The sequence below is a fragment of the Grammomys surdaster genome, unplaced genomic scaffold, assembly GCF_004785775.1.
Source record: "Grammomys surdaster isolate TR1022 unplaced genomic scaffold, NIH_TR_1.0 169, whole genome shotgun sequence".
NCBI lineage: Eukaryota > Metazoa > Chordata > Mammalia > Rodentia > Muridae > Grammomys > Grammomys surdaster.
Window position 1 is genome coordinate 8,467,318 of NW_021604617.1, and position 17,496 is coordinate 8,484,813.

The 17,496-nt window shown below is 46.8% G+C and overlaps 1 protein-coding gene across 2 annotated transcripts in view; it reads left to right on the forward strand.

Moving 5' to 3' along the window:
- Positions 1–17,496, forward strand: part of Ubr2 (ubiquitin protein ligase E3 component n-recognin 2) — an 84,748-nt gene that overhangs the window by 45,646 nt on the left and 21,606 nt on the right. For both annotated transcript variants that reach the window (XM_028766519.1, XM_028766521.1), the window contains exons 18-33: positions 503–568; positions 1,849–1,971; positions 2,070–2,133; positions 2,957–3,081; positions 4,302–4,354; positions 5,444–5,546; positions 6,545–6,593; positions 7,923–8,077; positions 9,744–9,846; positions 11,606–11,715; positions 11,831–11,911; positions 12,398–12,576; positions 13,192–13,391; positions 14,206–14,299; positions 15,112–15,273; positions 17,224–17,330. In XM_028766519.1, coding sequence (XP_028622352.1) covers positions 503–568; positions 1,849–1,971; positions 2,070–2,133; positions 2,957–3,081; positions 4,302–4,354; positions 5,444–5,546; positions 6,545–6,593; positions 7,923–8,077; positions 9,744–9,846; positions 11,606–11,715; positions 11,831–11,911; positions 12,398–12,576; positions 13,192–13,391; positions 14,206–14,299; positions 15,112–15,273; positions 17,224–17,330 — 1,774 coding nt within the window. The remainder of the gene's footprint in view (positions 1–502; positions 569–1,848; positions 1,972–2,069; positions 2,134–2,956; positions 3,082–4,301; positions 4,355–5,443; positions 5,547–6,544; positions 6,594–7,922; positions 8,078–9,743; positions 9,847–11,605; positions 11,716–11,830; positions 11,912–12,397; positions 12,577–13,191; positions 13,392–14,205; positions 14,300–15,111; positions 15,274–17,223; positions 17,331–17,496) is intronic.

Below are 17,496 nucleotides of genomic sequence, written 5' to 3' on the forward strand. Positions count from 1 at the left end.
TGTGTGTGTGTGTGTGTGTGTGTGTGTGTGTGTGTGTGTGTGTGTGTATGAGAGAGAGAGGGAGAGAGGGAGAGAGAGGGAGGCTAGGTGGGAGGCAGTGCATGTTTGGAGGTCACTGCGTAACTCTGCAGTTGTCCCACTTCTGACTTATACATGACTTCCAGGGACCAACCCCACGTCGTTAGACATCACAGCGAAGACTTTACCTTCTCAATCATCTCTACTGCCCTAGTCTGCAATTTTGGGAGACCTAAACTTTTCTGAAACAGTCTTTTGTTGTTGGGGGACCCAGAACACTGGGTGCAGTCTGTAGCAGACATCAATGGATATCTCTAGTTTATTGGTTTATTCATGCTAAGAGAGTGCTAAAGCCCACAGCACTCCACACAGGGAGGCGCACACTTGTGCTTACAAAAACCCGTTTCTTCTTGAAGTGAGGAAATGAACAGGAAGCCATACCCATCAGAGCTTCTTTGTCTAATATAACTAATTATCATTTTAGATCTATTACTACCATAATGTGAAGTGCAGGCGGGAGATGTTCGACAAGGACATACTGATGCTTCAGGTAATGAGTTAAAAGCCCCGACTTCAGGGCCACGGGGAGTCTTCTTGGTCTTGTTCCACTGAGTCATTCACTTAACACTCACTTGCAGATCTCTGAATCCTGCCTGCCCTGTCCACTAACACTCCCCACTCAAGGCCAACAGCCTGCAGAATGCTTCCACCCAGTCTCCAGAGCAGCGGCAGACTCAGCATGCCAGAGACAGCCGCTAAGATCAGACAGCTGGCTAGACAGACAGCTCAGTGCCTGAGAGCTTTGCTGCTGTCAAGGGAGCCAGAGCTCTCTCCCAGGCACCTCCATCAGCAGCCCATAGCCACCTGGACTCCAGCTCCTCTCTGGTCTCTGTAGGCACAGCACTCACATGGCAGACACAGACCCACATAACCATAAAATTCTAAACAATAAATACACTGGCTTGATGGTGCACTCCATTAATTCCATTTCCTGGGAGACAGAGACAGGCAGATCTCTGAGTTCAAAGCCAGCCTGATTACGTAGTGAGACCCTGTCTCAAAAAGTCTTAACAGCAGCATCAGCAGGCAAACGATAGGTGCTGTGGATAGGGTCCAGCACTGACTGTTCTTCCACAGGACTCGACTTCAGGTCCCACCTGTTGAGATCCAGTTTGATTTCGAACTTTTTAAAATGGCATTAAAAAGAAAATGAAAACTAGCCAGGCAGTGGTGGCGCAAGCCTTTAATCCGAGCACTTGGGAGGCAGAGGCAGGTGGATTTCTGAGTTCGAGGCTAGCCTGGTCTACAGAGTGAGTTCCAGGACAGCCAGGAGCACAGAGAAACCCTGTCTCGAAAAACCAAAAAAAGAAAAGAGAAAATGAAAACTAGTGTCGAAGCTGTCATTTTGTGTGATGGAGTGCTGACCACAGAAGGGTCTCAGTAACAGTGTGTGTGTGTACATCCTAGGCGCTTAATCGACACTCCTCTCAGTCGCTAGTAGGCAGTGAACTCTGATAGGAAACGACACCAGAATTCATAGGCATGTCCTTCTATGGAGTCACAGACAGGAAAGCAGCTGGACTGACCCATGGGGTTCTCCTGGGGTTCAGTTTTAAGGGGAGTCTGTTCGTGTGGATTGTTTGACCAGCTTAGATTCCTGTCCCCTCGTGGCAGCCACACAATATGGGATGTGGCTAAGTAGGTATCCATTTTTTTCTTCAAATTGGTGGCCACATAAGCTGTCTTCTTGTGCAGCCTTAAACGTCTCTCTCTAACAGTGAGTATCTCTCTGACCCTCCTCTTCTCCTTTGTCTTAAACAAACAAAAAAGACAGGTGTCTCCATGATGGACCCAAATCACTTCCTGATGATCTTGCTGAGCCGCTTTGAGCTCTACCAGGTCTTCAGCACACCTGACTACGGCAAGAGATTCAGTTCTGAGGTTACCCATAAGGTAAGAGCCTGTGCCACAGATGCCATGTGTCTGTCCTGCGTGCGTGAGGGGCGTCAGTCTGCGTGTTCTCACCTCTGCACTTGACCCTCCTCCCACAGGATGTTGTCCAGCAGAACAACACTCTGATAGAAGAGATGCTCTACCTCATCATCATGCTCGTCGGTGAGTTCACACCGCCTTGCCTGTGTGTGGGGGGGTACACAGCAGTGGGTGAGTTCACACCGCCTTGCCTGTGGGGGGGGGTACACAGCAGTGGGTGAGTTCACACCGCCTTGCCTGTTGGGGGGTACACAGCAATGGGGGTCTGAGCTTGCTCAGTTAGTCCATGGGGGCACACACCCCTTCCTCACCCCTAGAAAGAGGAAGGGGTGCAATGGCTGAAGCAGAATGAACTGAAAGACTGTATTTGGGGGAAGTGCAGTGGGAGACTGGTACAGTGGGGGAACAGATTGTGAACAGAGGCTTGCTAGGACCTGAATCTTCACTTGTGTCTTCTCTCTTGGTTCTTGGTATAAATGTCTTCTTGACTCCAAAGATGGCAACTGCAGGTTAATGACGACCAGTGGCTCATAGATGTCTGTTTCTTACCTACGTCTCTCATCTTCTGGCCCTGCTTTCCCTTCTGCTCTGTCATCCCCCCTCTGTTCAAACCCTCTGTGGCTGTAAAGTAGCCAATCCAGCAGGCAGAGGTGACTCTAACGCAGAGGGTCTTAAGGTGAGATCCAGTCTGTCCTAGACAGAAGCACAGGGGAGGACAGGGTGTGACCTCCGCTGCTCCCGGTACCCTTCTCATCCTTCTCCAGAGAGCAGCCACGAAACCTCAAGTTGGCATCAACAAGTATGCCAGGAACTGCTTCTGCCTTTGGTTCCTACCAAACCAGCCTTTATTTTCCCACAGCCGAGGGACTCAAACAGAGGATGGAGTCTATACACATAAGTACCATGAGTCTGTAAAATGTGTGCATCTACCTTTCGTTTTGAACAGGAGAGAGATTCAGCCCCGGGGTTGGCCAGGTGGGCCCTGCAGAGGAGATCAGGCGGGAGATTATCCATCAGCTGAGCATTAAGCCCATGGCTCACAGCGAGCTGGTGAAGTCGCTACCGGAAGATGTAAGTGTCTGCAGTGTTTGTAAGGAAGCTAGTGAGCTTCCCCTCCACAGCAGTATGTGCGGGATAGCCCCTGTGCACTTCCCTACATGGGCACAAGCTACAGTCCAAGGGTCTGGGTGTTCCAAACAGCGCGTAGTCGGGAAAGGAGAATATTGGGAACATTGACCAGGTAGCAGAGCGGAGCTACAGAGAGAGCTCTAAAGAGCATGGTGCTTAGAGCTAAGTGGCTGTGTTCACAGGGAGGGCCATGTTAGGGTCTCTGCGAGCTCCCCAGGGGTTCAGACACTTCAGGTGAGGGAGGAAGTGTCCACTCACTTGAGCTGTAGACACAAGCTCTCAGGGCATTTTTCTCCTCAGGTGCACAAGAGTCTTTTGCTTGGTTTTTGGTTTTCATTTTTCAAGATGGTTTCTCTGTGTAGCCTTGACTGTCCCAAAACTCTCTCTGTAGACCAGGCTGACCTCAAACTCAAGAAATCCGCCTGCCTCTGCCTCCCTGTGGCCAGGATTAAAAGTGTGCACCACTATCACCTGGTGGAAGTCTTTTTGTAGCATTGAGGTGACTGAAGTCATACACGGATATTCATAGGTTGAATTACAACCTCTGTCTCTCCTCCCATGGTCATTAGGCTGTCAGCAACCTAACTTTCAGCTCTTGGGGCTTTTCAGAATTTCAGCTTATGCAGCTGAGAAGGGCCTTTATTTTCACTAAGGCTCTTCAATGCATTTGCTTGTTGCTTTACTTTTTGTTTTGTTTAAATTGTGTGTGTGTGTGTGTGTGTGTGTGTGTGTGTGTGTGTGTGTGTGTGTGCCTGTGAGTACAGGTACCCAAAGAGCCCAGAAGACTGTATTGGATCCCTGAAGCTGGAATTACAGACTCTTGTGACCCACCTAATGTGGGTGCTGGGGATTGAACTCAGGTCCTTTGGAAGAGCAGCAAATGCTCTTAACTGCTGAGCCGTCCCTTTGACCCCTCTGCTACATGTTTTGCCAGAATTGAAATAGACCAAGCCTTTAAACTTTGTTTACACAGCCCAGGGCTGTGCAGTTCCAGGCCTTGATTGGTGGCCTTCTTCGTGCTGTGGAATCTCTAGTCTTTAGGAACAGTGGATAGCAGCGTTCTGTTCCATGGTTGCTGTGAGGGTCACAGGCCAAGCACACTGCTCAGATTCTGACTACAGCTGCTGTCTGTACCCTCAGCACCCTGTTTTCTGTTCCTTCAGGAGAACAAGGAGACCGGCATGGAGAGCGTCATCGAGACCGTAGCACATTTCAAGTGAGTTCATGACATGCTTTATGAAGGTTTGTTTTAAACACGTATTTGTTTTCTGTGCACCTGTGCTCAGTGCGGCATGTATATAAAGTCAAAGGACAACTTGAAAAGTCAGTTCTTTTCTACAGTGTGTTCCAGGGATCGTACTCAGGTCACCAAGCTGAGCGGCAAGTGCCTTCCCACTGGGCCATCTTTCCAGCTTCTGTAATCACTTAATGTGTTTCTTTTGATACAACTAAGAGTAACGCTGTTGCTTTGAGGGTGGCAGGACTTTTGAATTTTTAATTCTGGACTATACTTCTCATTGGTGTTTAAGATCAGGGTGTGTGTGTGTGTACAAATCCTGGGAGCTAGAGTTAGCAGTCATGAACCACCTGATGTGGACGTTGGAAGCTGTCCTCTGGAAGAACAGCAAGTGTTATTAATTGCTAAGCCATCTCCAGCCCCATGGTAATTTTTCATCCTGCTTTTTCTTGCTCTACACTGCAGCTGCAGTGTCATTATGGATTCTAAAGATAGGATCCTGTATTCTACATGTTAAAGCAGAACTGTTAACACCATGTATACTCCATGTTAAAGCAGAAACATTAACACTGTGCGTATCAGTGTTCCATGAATTAGAAATGCACAGTTGTGAAACCTGTTCGTGGACTTTTGGGGCTGTGTCTCCATCGCATTCACTTGCGTAGTTGGGGCTAGTTCACAGTACAGGAGCTGGGTAAGATGGCTCCTGCAAGGGGCTGGAGAGATGGCTCAGTGGTTAAGAGCACTGATTGCTCTTCCAGAGGTCCTGAGTTCAATTCCCAGCAACCACATGGTGGCTCACAACCATCTGTAATGGGATCTGATGCCCTCTTCTGGTATGTCTGATCACAGCAACTGTGTATTCACATTAATAAAATAAATCTTAAAAAAAGAAAAAAGAAAAAAAAAAGATGGCTCCTGCAAGGGCTTTGGATGTGTAGTGTCAGGTCAGTCCACAGAACAGTTTCATCTTGATACTCTAAAAGTGCAGTGTGAGAGCTCCCGTCTTTCTCCAGCATCTAAGGCTCTCAGTCTGTGCGACTTTGCTGATTGTATTCTTCCCCATAGGAAACCCGGGCTGACAGGACGCGGCATGTATGAGCTGAAGCCAGAGTGTGCCAGAGAGTTCAACCTGTACTTCTATCATTTCTCCAGGGCAGAGCAGTCCAAGGTGAGGGGCTGCTCGGTGCAGCGGCAAGTGCTAAGTGTGTCTGCCTCGTGAGCCTTCACACAGTGAAGGGCCCTGGAGGACACAGATGACACAGCAGACCTGTCTAAGCAGTGTGTGGATGAGGATGGACTGACAGCAGACTGAGTGGTGTGTGAATGAGGACAGACAGCAGACTGTCTGAGCAGTGTATGGATGAGGATGGATGGACAGCAGACTGAGTGGTGTGTGAATGAGGACGGACAGCAGACTGTCTGAGCAGTGTGTGGATGAGGATGGATGGACACCAGACTGTCTGAGCAGTGTGTGGATGAGGATGGATGGACAGCAGACTGTCTGAGCGGTGTGTGGATGAGTGCGGACGGACAGCAGACTGTCTGAGCGGTGTGTGGATGAGTGTGGACGGATGCACATAAAACAGCCCTGACCTTTGTTTCTCTGTGCTGGGATCACACCCGGGACCTTGCACAGGCCAGACCGACTAGCATTTGACACATGCTCAGCTTTGTACCAGATGATACGAATTTTGGCCTTTATGCAGTTTTTCTAGTAATTTCAAAGACTTAGATTTTGCAATCTTATTTTAACATAAGTTTTCAATAAATGATGTAAAAAGTAAAATTGTAAAGTTTTTATTTTGTTTAGATATGTTTCATAGCACTCAAGCCTACGTTAGGTTTCCATTTTGTACCTGTTTCCCTGGGTCTTGAAGTACTAAAGAACACACTTGAGGATTCTGTTAATTGACAAAAAGAAAAGAAAAACTTTGCTATGTGGGGTGGGGGTGGGGGCTAAACATTTAGGAAGTAGAAACCTACCGAAGCCATTCCTGGGATGTAGGCAGAAAGATCAGTTCAAGGCCAGCCTAGGCCGTGTGGGTCCCTATCTTTAAAATCGGCTGTGGGAGTGTTAGGAACAGATGGTAATGAGTGAAGACAGGCCGGCATCACTAGATCGCTGTGTGCTGTAACTCTTTCCCACATTACCTTGTCTCTCATCAGGCAGAGGAAGCTCAGCGGAAATTGAAAAGAGAAAATAAAGAAGATACAGGTATTTTGATCTTCTTTCTTAAAAGCCCACATCAGTCTCTTACTGGAAAAACATTTTCTCTCGGCCATGCTGACTCTCTGTGGTGAGGTGGAAGATTTAAGTATAAGCTTTTTGTGTGGCCATTCTCCTGTTCTGAGGAATAACCAATGCAGAAGTTTTAAGATGTTCTGCACACTGGAAACCATTGTTCCCTCCGCAGACATCTGGAAATGGTTCTGCATTGGCCTGACTTACCCAGTGTCGGCCTGCAGGTGCCTCAGTACTTCCTCTCCACTCCTTTCATTCCAAGTGGTGCTGCGTATGCCCTGGTAACGGTTTCAGAAAACAGAAGTTGGGCCCAAGCACAGTTTTTCAGCCCTCTTCCATCCTCTTACCAGCTGGTCTGTCTCACAGACAGAACTGAAAGATGACTCAGGAAAGCATAGCACATGGGACAGTGGGCTAGGGAAAAGTTTGGATCCCCAGAAGACAAAAAAATGAGTGGGTGTGATGGCCCACCTGTCAGCAAAGACAGGGACACCCAGCGCAAAACAACTAGCTGACTAACCAAGCATCAGTAGGTCTGGCCTTGGTCTATGTAAATTACTTTTCACAAAATAATCAAAGAAGATACCCAACGTCAACCTCTGGCCTCCACAGACTTGTGCACCCACACGTGTCATCCCCCCACACATACACATACAACACACACACACACACACACACACACACACACACACACACACACACACACACACACACCACATCCACACTGGGAGAGAAGGAAGTCTATACCTAGTCACTGTGTGGTCAGTGGTTTTCTGTAGATCTTGAGACACTGCAGGAGATAAGAGAGGCTCTTATGTACAGCTGTGGTTATGTACAGCTGTGGCTGTGTACAGCTGTGGCTGTGTACAGCTGTGGCTGTGTACAACTGTGGTTCTGTACAGCTGTGGTTCTGTACAGCTGTGGCTGTGTACAGCTGTGGTTGTGCACTTGAATGGAACATGGAGCTAAAAGATAATGCTAGTAGATGTCCGTTGGTGACCGTCAAAAGCTTCTAACAAGGTGCTAGAGAAATGGCTCAGCAGTCAAGAGTTCTGGCTGCTCTTTAGCTCTTTCAGAGGACCCAACTCACACTGTCTGTAGTTCCAGTTCCAAGGAGTCCAACACCCTCAAACAGACCAAAAAGAAAAAAAAATCCACATTAAATAAATACAAGCCAGGTGTGAGGCCAACACCTTTAATCCCACAGAGGAGGCAGAGGCAGGGGCCGCTGAGTTCAAGGCCAGCCTGGTGTGTGTAGTGGAGAGGGAAGGCTCCGTTAAACATGTCCTCCTTTGTCCCCAGCACTTCCTCCTCCGGCCTTGCCACCGTTCTGCCCTTTATTTGCGAGTCTGGTTAACATCTTGCAGTCGGATGTCATGCTGTACATCATGGGAACAATACTGCAGTGGGCTGTAGAACACCACGGATCTGCCTGGTCAGAGTCTATGCTGCAAAGGGTAGGTTTGTGTATCTTTCTAACTCTTTGTAGTTGGGAAAAAAAATTCAGTCTCAATCAACAGAAAAACTAACACCCTGGGATACTTTACTGCCTCTCCTTTTGTCTCTGATGATGACTGTGTTCCTGCTTGATGTTTTATACCCGGTGGTTGTGGTTACCCAGCAGCCAGCCTGGGCCATTTGATCCCAGCCATTGCGCATTCTGGGATTCTGGCAGAATGTAAAAGCTTTCACGCGTGTTCTTTAAAGAAGCTTTAGCTCATACGTGTCCGTGTGGATGCTTAGGTTCCTGTAACCCAGCATGGCCAGTGCAGGGCCAGTCTCACTTTATAGTCTTAGTGTCCGTCTTCAGTGTCAGGTCCATACATGCCAGGAGCAGCTACTGCTCCGTCTCTTCTATCAGCGGACAGGCTGTGTCTCCGTGAGGCCCAGCTAACTATCCTCCTGTCCCTCTGCCGGTGGCGGCATTGTTCCTCAGTTACTAGACTGCCCTCTGCTGTGCTCTACGCCAGCACTGTCCCTCCAGCACCTAGAACCTCAGAGCTCCAGAGGGAAGCTGTCTGTCTCTAGGTAAAGATGATGGCATAGTCCTTGAGGGGTTCCCTGCAAGACTCCAGTATGAAAGCAGTCCACCCAAGAGTCCAAGGGAAGGCGAGCCGTCCTCTGCAGTTGCCACACTTGGTCTGTCTCAGCAGGCTTATCTCATTGGTTAAGGTGTGCATAACTTCCACCCCTCCCCTGTCTCAGCATGCAGTTAAGGTGTAAACACAGGCAGTTGTGGTGTCCTGGACACTGCCACTGCCATGTGGAAAATGTCCATGGGAATGATGCGGTAAGAATGCAGTGTCCCACTGTGTGTAGACCACCTGTCATGCCTGCCTGTCTAGCTCTCCGAAGTCCTTGGCAGCCAGGTGCCCTGCATGGAGGAAAGCTAGAGTAGCCCCACCCATCCCTTCAAACCTTGGAAGCAGTAGGTTCAGTGTCCTCTGGTTCTCTTAGACACGCGTAAGGGATAGTTTGTAAGAAACCATAAAACCAAAAAGTATCTGCATTTCAGATGGTTAAGATTTAGTCCTTAGGGGGGCTACAGAGATGGTTCAGTGGTTAAGATTCCTTACTGCTCTTAGAAGAGCAAAGTTTGACTTCCAGCACCCACATTGTGGCTTACAAACTGGAGCTCCAGTTTTAGGGATCTGACCTTCTTCTAACCTCAAGCACCAGATATGAGGTACACAGGCATGCAGGAAGTCACACACATAATACAAAATCATATTAAAATATTTTGGAAAGAAAATGAGAACTAGATATTATCAGGATGGGTAAGTGTCTTAGATGCCACAAGTCTTAAATTTAATCAGCTAGGTAGGATTTTTTCCAAAGCTGTAGTATAGGTATGAGACAGAGCTAGAACTTGTATATACATACATTACATTGTTTGTCAGCCATAGAGAACCTAAGGACTTTCTGCCTACCTTATTGGGAAATACTGGTTTTCTTTGCCAGGAGTTTTCTGTTCAGGTACGAACCTGACCTCTCTAACTGAATAAACAATCAGGATTTGTTTTTATCATGTTTACTCTCTGGTTTGTCAGTTTTCAACAATAAACACTTTTACTCTTTTAAATATACACCTGTGTTTTCTAAACATGAGGGTTTTTGCTTGAGGTGCTGCATCTGATCGGGATGGCTCTCCAGGAAGAGAAGCACCATTTGGAGAACGCCGTGGAAGGGCACGTGCAGACGTTTGCCTTCACGCAGAAGATTTCAAGTACGTGCGCCTTTCCTCTCCCCCTGTGCTCGCTAAGTGGGAGTAACGTACAGCTCAGAACTGCTTCTACAGGACGAGTTCTGACGGCTCATACTGAGCGCAAGTACCAAAGGCTGCCTTGTCTACCTGTGTATTAGCGATCTTGGTAGAGAAGCACTTTGGGGGCGCGTTAGAGAGCCTGCATGTGGATGGGCGGCAGTGACACTGTCCTAGAATAAGAACATTAGAGGTCTGTGCATGCTCAACCACACAGGTGCTAATTCACAAACAGCAGACAATAATGTGGAGTCATTAGCTTGAGAGTGGGTGTGGCAGATCACTGCTCGGCCTTTGAGATTCAGGTGGACTTGCTCCAGAGGCACCTGTGGAGGAATTGCTTAGTGTGTGGTCCCGATGTGAAATTACCTCTAGGACATACCTTCTACTTGGATGAACAGCAGCTGTGCTGTCAGCAGCTCACCTGAGTTATTATGTTAGCTTACAAAGACATGGTGTTCTACAGTGTTCAGAAACAGAAGATTAGCTGTAAGACATTGTATTCTAGCTTTAGGTAAAAGAATTTGACTTTTTTGTCATTGTTTATTTTTGAGTAATGTGACGTTTAAAAAGCCCAGGAAGATGTTTTCTGGCTTTTTGGTTTTTTGTTTTTTGTTTTTTGTTTTTTCGAGACAGGGTTTCTCTGTATAGCCCTGGCTGTCCTGGAACTCACTCTGTAGACCAGGCTGGCCTCGAACTCAGAAATCCGCCTGCCTCTGCCTCCCAAGTGCTGGGATTAAAGGCATGCGCCACCACCGCCCGGCCCGTTTTCTGGCTTTTTATTTTAAAAAATTTTCAGCACTCCTGAATTCAATCCTCAGTAATTACACATACAGTAACAATCTTTTAAAGATGTATATGCATTCACGTTTTAGCTGTTGTGTGATATATATATATATATATTTAAACACACACACACATTTGGATATGAGAAGCTGAAAGAGCTGTGTAGTAACACCTTCATCCATACCGCTGAAGCTCACCAGTTAGTACTTGGAGTATTTGCTTTTATATTTCTGTTTATTTATGAGACAGGGTCTCACTGTATAAGCCTGGGTGGCCTTGAACTCACTGTGTAAACCAGGCTGACCGCCAGCTCACAGGGACCTGCCTGCTCTTACATCCTTAGTGCTGGCATTAAGGCGTATACCATCATGCCTGATTGGATATTTAACTTTTTGTTTTTGAAACAAGCTAAGTAGTCCTGGCAGTCCTGGGCAGGGCTGCCTCTGTCCACTCATACGTGCTTTGTCTTCACAGGCACCAGCCCTGTCTGTACTGGCATTTTTCCATGAGTTCACATCGTGTCTTCCGCCTTATTTGTCTATGGTGCTTTTATTTCCCAGTAACCATACAGATCTCTGAACCCATTCATGGTCTCGTCGCACTGAGGTGTCAGTTTCCATGGGGTGGTTCCCAAGGGCTGGCTGGCCAGCTAGTCTAGCCATCTCAGAGCACACGGCCCAGTGAGAGAGAGAGCCTGTCTCAAAAATACAGTGGAGAATAAGAGAGGGAGACTGCTGGCCTCAGGCTCACACAGACACATACACAAGACATGCACACACAGACACATGCACAAGACATGCACGCACAGACACATACACAAGCCAGGCTAAGTGGAGTCAAGTGATAGGTGGCAGGTGTTGTACAGTTACATGTCTCTCTGGAAGGAGTAAGTGCCTCAATGTGGTAGCTGTTACTGTGCCTTCTGTTTCTCTCTCAGAACCTGGCGATGCACCAAATAACTCCCCAAGCATCCTAGCTATGCTAGAGACCCTGCAGAATGCTCCCTCCCTGGAAGTCCACAAAGACATGATTAGGTGGTTGCTAAAGGTAACATTTACACATTGCTATGTGTCTTGTGAGAAACATTAAATATTTGTTATTTGTAATAACATCTTTTAACATCAGCATAACAGGGCTTTGGGTTTTTTTTTTTTCTTCCAAGATGTTTAACACAATTAAGAAGATTAGAGAGAGTTCGTCCAGCAGCCCCGTGGCCGAGGCAGAAGGAACCATACTGGAAGAGGTAATAGAGAATGAGGTAAAGTCAGGCGTGCCTCATGGCCCGGCTCCCCATTCCCAAGAGGCAGAGGCGTGGATCTTTGTAAGTTCAAGGCTAGCCTGGTCTACATAACTTTTTCCAGACCAACCAGGGCCGTTACATATTGAAGCTATGTCTCAAAAAAAAAAAAGAAAAAAATTGGTACTAAAATAATAATGTAAGAAACTTTAGCAGAAAAAAACAAATTTTCTCTTCAGTAAATCAGTAGTTAATAATATTCACAAACATTAACTTCCAAAAGATATATGTAGTTTACATATATAAAATATATTTATTAATTTGTAGTAGTTATCTAGTTTGTTTTTTCCCTTAGCATTTTAGATTGACTCTTGCATTAACAGAGAAATGACAGAGTGGATCTTAGTTAATGCCTACAGTACAGATACTTTGCTTAGGGGAAAAGCCTGTGTGCCACCTCTAAGAATCTAGCTAAATGGAGCATCCTTCCAGAGCTCAAGAGACAAAGACAAAGCGGAGAGGAAGAGGAAAGCGGAGATAGCCAGACTGCGCCGAGAGAAGATCATGGCGCAGATGTCTGAGATGCAGCGGCACTTCATTGATGAGAACAAGGAGCTGTTCCAGCAGACCATAGAGCTGGACGCCTCCGTCTCCGCCGCTCCTGACAACAGGTAACCCAGCAGCAGCGGCTTTTAAGACTCTCGAGCATTGGTTCTCTGGTATGCTTTTAATTGAGTAAAGGTGGTAGGTAACTTTGTGGCCTCCAGTTAGTTGAGTTTACTTCTAGGCCAGGGAAATAGCTCCAGAACGGCCAGTAAACTGTCTGCCAAACAAACAAGGATCTGAATTTGCTCCCAGAACTCACGTAAAAAGACACGTGCTGGCACAAGCTTGTAATCTCAGTGCTGGGGGCAGGTGCCTGGGGCAATGGCCAGACCGCCTGACCTCATCAGCAAGCTGCAGGCCAGTGGGAGGGCCTGTGACCCGGGGCTGACCTATGGACCGCCACACACATGTGCACACGTACACAAAAGAAATCTCTGCGTCTGAGTAATTCATGTCTGCCTAAAGTGTTATTTTCTACAAAAGAATGAACACTCCGGGCTGGTATGTGTTGCAGGCAGATTGCTGTGAAGAGTATGTCTTTAAGTGGGTGAAAGAATCCTGCCACTTCCTGTCATCAAGACCATGTGTTCACTGTGCACCTATCTAGAGTCTGTCATTTAGTGATTTATAGAGAAACTTCATAGGCTCATTCAGTATAGTCATAACCTTTGTATTTGCAGCCCTCCGGTTTCAGACACAGCTCTTACAGCATTGGGCCCGGCACAGACACAGGTCCCTGAACCAAGACAGTTTGTCACCTGTATATTATGTCAAGAGGAGCAAGAGGTTACTGTGGAAAGCAGGGCAATGGTCTTGGCAGCATTTGTTCAGAGGTCAACTGTACTGTCAAAAGACAGAACCAAAGTCATTGAGAATCCAGGTAAGTGGTAGCTGCTTTATTAGATCATAACCCAGCCACGCGACAAAACACAAGCAGCCTCCATGCCGGGCTTGGTGACTCACATCTGTAATTGCTTCGAGTTCAAGGACAGCCAGGGCTATAGCGTGAGACTGTATCTTGACATATTCCTTAGCAGTTCTGCTCTGAGCTCAGGGCATGAGGCATGATGGGAAATTGGACTCTCTCAGCAACCAACACTTCGATCAGCTAGATCATGATACTTTATAGTCCAGAGTAGATGCCCAAGTCCCTGTACAAGGTGGTATCGTGCTGGGGAGGGAGCTCTGGGGCACACACTCGGTCACTGTGAGTGGGTCTGGGTCTCATGGCAGTACTGGGTTGGGGAGGACTCTGTTCCATGCACAGGCTTACATAGGACCTTGGCTCATCTCCCTAGGTACTTGATTTCTAGGTTTCAATGCTGTTTAATGAGAGAATGACAAGGACATAGACCAGGCAGGTGTGTCAGCACCCGTGGAAGGTTTCCCTGGACGCTGTGGTCCACCTTCTGTGACCCCACGGATGCAGTGCTTATGGCTATGGAGGGCTGTTACCTAGTGCACCTTCAGTCTCACACTACAGTTCAGGGGTGTTCGATTTCCACAGGCGATGAGAACTGCAAGTCCCACTTTTTAAGTTCTGGGAGTCTTCCATAAATTAGTACTATCTAAAGTCAGGATACATTAGCATTTCTTTACTAGGTCTTCACAAATCCAGGGATGCACACTGATCATAGGAAAATTAAATGCTTGGAGTTTTGTTTTGTTTTTTATTTGTTTGTTTTGTAATGCAGAAAAATATGATCCATTGTTCATGCACCCTGATCTGTCTTGTGGGACACACACTGGCAGCTGTGGGCACGCCATGCACGCCCATTGTTGGCAAAGGTAACTTATATTCTTATATTACTCAAGGGAAGCCCTAGAAGGCGGAGAATTGACGTTTAAAGCAAAAGAAAATTCATTCTGGGGGTAGGAATAAAAAGAACTAAAGATCCCGGCAAACTTCCTAGACATTTGCTTAATAAATAAGTACTTGCTTTGTAATGAGTGTAAAGAAATAACAAGAAGCAAAAGTGTCAGGTACATTTTTAACATATCTTTCCGGAGAAAGGAATGAGTCTGTTAGGTCACTAGCTGAAATACAGAAGGATGTGGTACAGTAGAGTAAACCTACACCGTATGGGCTATGTGGGGGATGTGTTCTTCTTCAGGTCCAAGGCGAGCAGCTCTGGAGTTCAGAGGTGTTAGTACACGCTCTGTGGCTCCCAAGACTGTAGTGACTTCAGTGCCTACAGGGGGCACCTCCCTTCCTCCGCCTGGTGCTCCATGTGCTCCTCAGCACCGGGCTCAGGACTGTGCTTACTCTTAGTGTGGCCGCTGCAGACAAGGGACCACCGTCCCTGAGAAAATGGCCAGCCAGTGAGAACACCAACAAGTGTCTCTTGCCAGTCCTGAAATGCTTTTTAGATCAGTCAGGATTTGTTGTTTTTATTGTTTACAGTATTTCTGTGTTAGAACTCCAAATCCACTCTGAGGATTAAATAGCTCGGAAGTCATACGGCCTGTGTGTAAGCCAGTTCGGTTCAGGAGTTTATGTATTTTACTGTTGTGAGAAAAATGCCTTAGAACGTTGGTGCTTGACCTCCTGCTGACGTGACCGCCTCAGATTTTGACACCCCTGTTCTCTAATTGTGAAGGTACTTTGATTCCGTTCAAGCTAAGGAGCAGCGAAGGCAGCAGCGACTGCGCTTGCACACTAGCTACGACGTAGAGAATGGCGAGTTCCTCTGCCCACTCTGTGAGTGCCTGAGCAACACCGTGATCCCCCTGCTGCTTCCTCCAAGGAGCGCTCTCAGCAGGTACGATGCCCTGGCATCCTGCCAGAGATGGGCTCTGCGGATGAGGAAAGGGTACTGCTGAGGGCTCTGGGTACAAAGTCAGCTCTGCAGCTGCAGGGTGACCCAGATGACCTTGCAGAGAGTTATTCAGACATTGCTTCTACACATCTGTGGGGTGTGGTTGTAATCTTGAGAAAGGAACAAGTCAAAATGTAACATCTTTACTCACCTATCAGAACTGCAGAAGTATAAGGATTCTGTTTATTCATAAAAAACCCAGTATCCTCTTTTTTTACCTAGATTTCCTACTTTTCAGAGATGCTCAGTCTGCTGTTGGGTATGGTGGCGCACACCTTTAGTCCCAGCGTCTGAAAGGCAGGTGGGATCTCTGTGAGTTCCAGTCCCAGCTGCACAGTGAGACTTTAAAAAAAAGTCTTTTGATCTCCATATGTTTCCCATGGCGCACATGGGCACAAAAACATAGCATCACATACATAGTAAATAAAATTAAAAATGTACAAGGGCTGGATAGATTCATTAAGAACACTGCTACTCTTCCAGAGGACCCATGTTCAGTTTCCAGCACCTATGTGGTGGCTCACAGCTGTCTGTAATTCTAGTCCCAGGGGATCTGATGTCTCTCCTGGCCCATAGGCACTACTCACATAGGGTTCATATACATACAAACAGTCAAAACACTCATCACAGAAGAAACTGAAGGAATTCCTTAAAAAATAAATATGTAGGTTTTAAAATAAGCTTTATAAATGTGAATTACCTGTTCCTGCAGTTTTTTGGATTCAGTTTAAGGCAGAGACTGGCTTTTCTAGTTTGTTTTAGGAACTCTCAGTTTGGCTCTGTCTCTGGTGGCATAAAACATTTATAAACTGTTGTCAGGTTTCCACTTTCTGTGTGCTTTTTAATCACAAGAGAGCATCATGGTGCTAACTTACCCTGTAAGTTAGGAACTAGGAAGTACTAACTGCCCATGAGGAGAAATTGCATTTGTTGAATTTTACCTGTGACTTCGGTGGCTCGGTTTCTTGTTCTTTCCATGGTTGTTACTGATGGCGTAGCCATCACTGAAGAACACTATAGAAGAGCAGTCTGTGGAATCTGAAGTAACTGCAGTAGTGTCAGATCCGCCCTCGTGGCCTAAGTCGGGCTGCATGGCTCAGTTTCCGTGTGTAAAATGGGCAGTTGTTCATTGTAGTATTGGACAATTAGACGGGACGCTTTGAGCATCTTACAGTCGGGACTTTGCTCTGTTAGTCACATGAGTATGTGATGAATGTCTGTGGTGATTACGGGGTTTAAGAAATTCTGCCATATTCCACTACTAAAAATACGTGAAGCTCTCAGTAGTGCTGCCATCATTGACCAAAATAAAACTTCTCTCTGTTGGCCATTATCCAGGCTGCATGTTTCCTGTCAGTGCAGGCATCGCACTGATGATCTCACTCACATAAGCGTCCACAGTCTGTCATGGGAGAGTGAGATGACAGCTCTGAGCATCCTCCTCTCTTCCTGCCACCTCACGGGCTCTAGGGACTGAGCTGGGCTTGTCGGCCGTGGCTGTTTCACTAGACCCAGATTTGGTTTTTGTTTTTGATACAACAAATTTTCCCTACCCTAATTTTTGTTTTATGTTTTCTTTTCTGTGCATGGGTGTCTTGACTACATGTGTGTCTGTGTGTCACACATGTGCTTGGTACCATCCATGGAGCACAAGAGAATAATGGGTCCCCTGCAATTGGAGTGACAGATGGCTGTGAGCCACCATATGGGTGCTGAGCGCTAACCCTGGGTCCTCTCCAAGAGCAGCCAGGCCTTATCCTCTGAGCCGCCTCTCTACCCCCAATCTTGATTCTCAAATATTTGAGATGTCTAAAATGAATCTATTATTTAAGAAAGCTTTTATGTCTTAATCTAATCAATAAAGAATTGAGTGTTCTCTGTAATCTCTTTCAGGAGGTTAAATTTTTCAGAGCAACCGGATCTGACACAGTGGACAAGAACAATAACCCAGCAGATCAAGGTGACCCAGATGCTAAGGAAAGACGGCAGTGCTGCTGCTGGTAAGTGCTGCACCCTGCTTCTGCCTGTTCCTGTGTCCAGATGTGCGCGCGTGCGAGTGTGTGTGTGTATGTGTGTGTGTGTATGTGTGTGTGTGTATGTGTGTGTATGCGTGCGTGTCTGTGTGTGTGTGTGTGTGTGTGTGTGTGTGTGTGTGTGTGTGTGTGT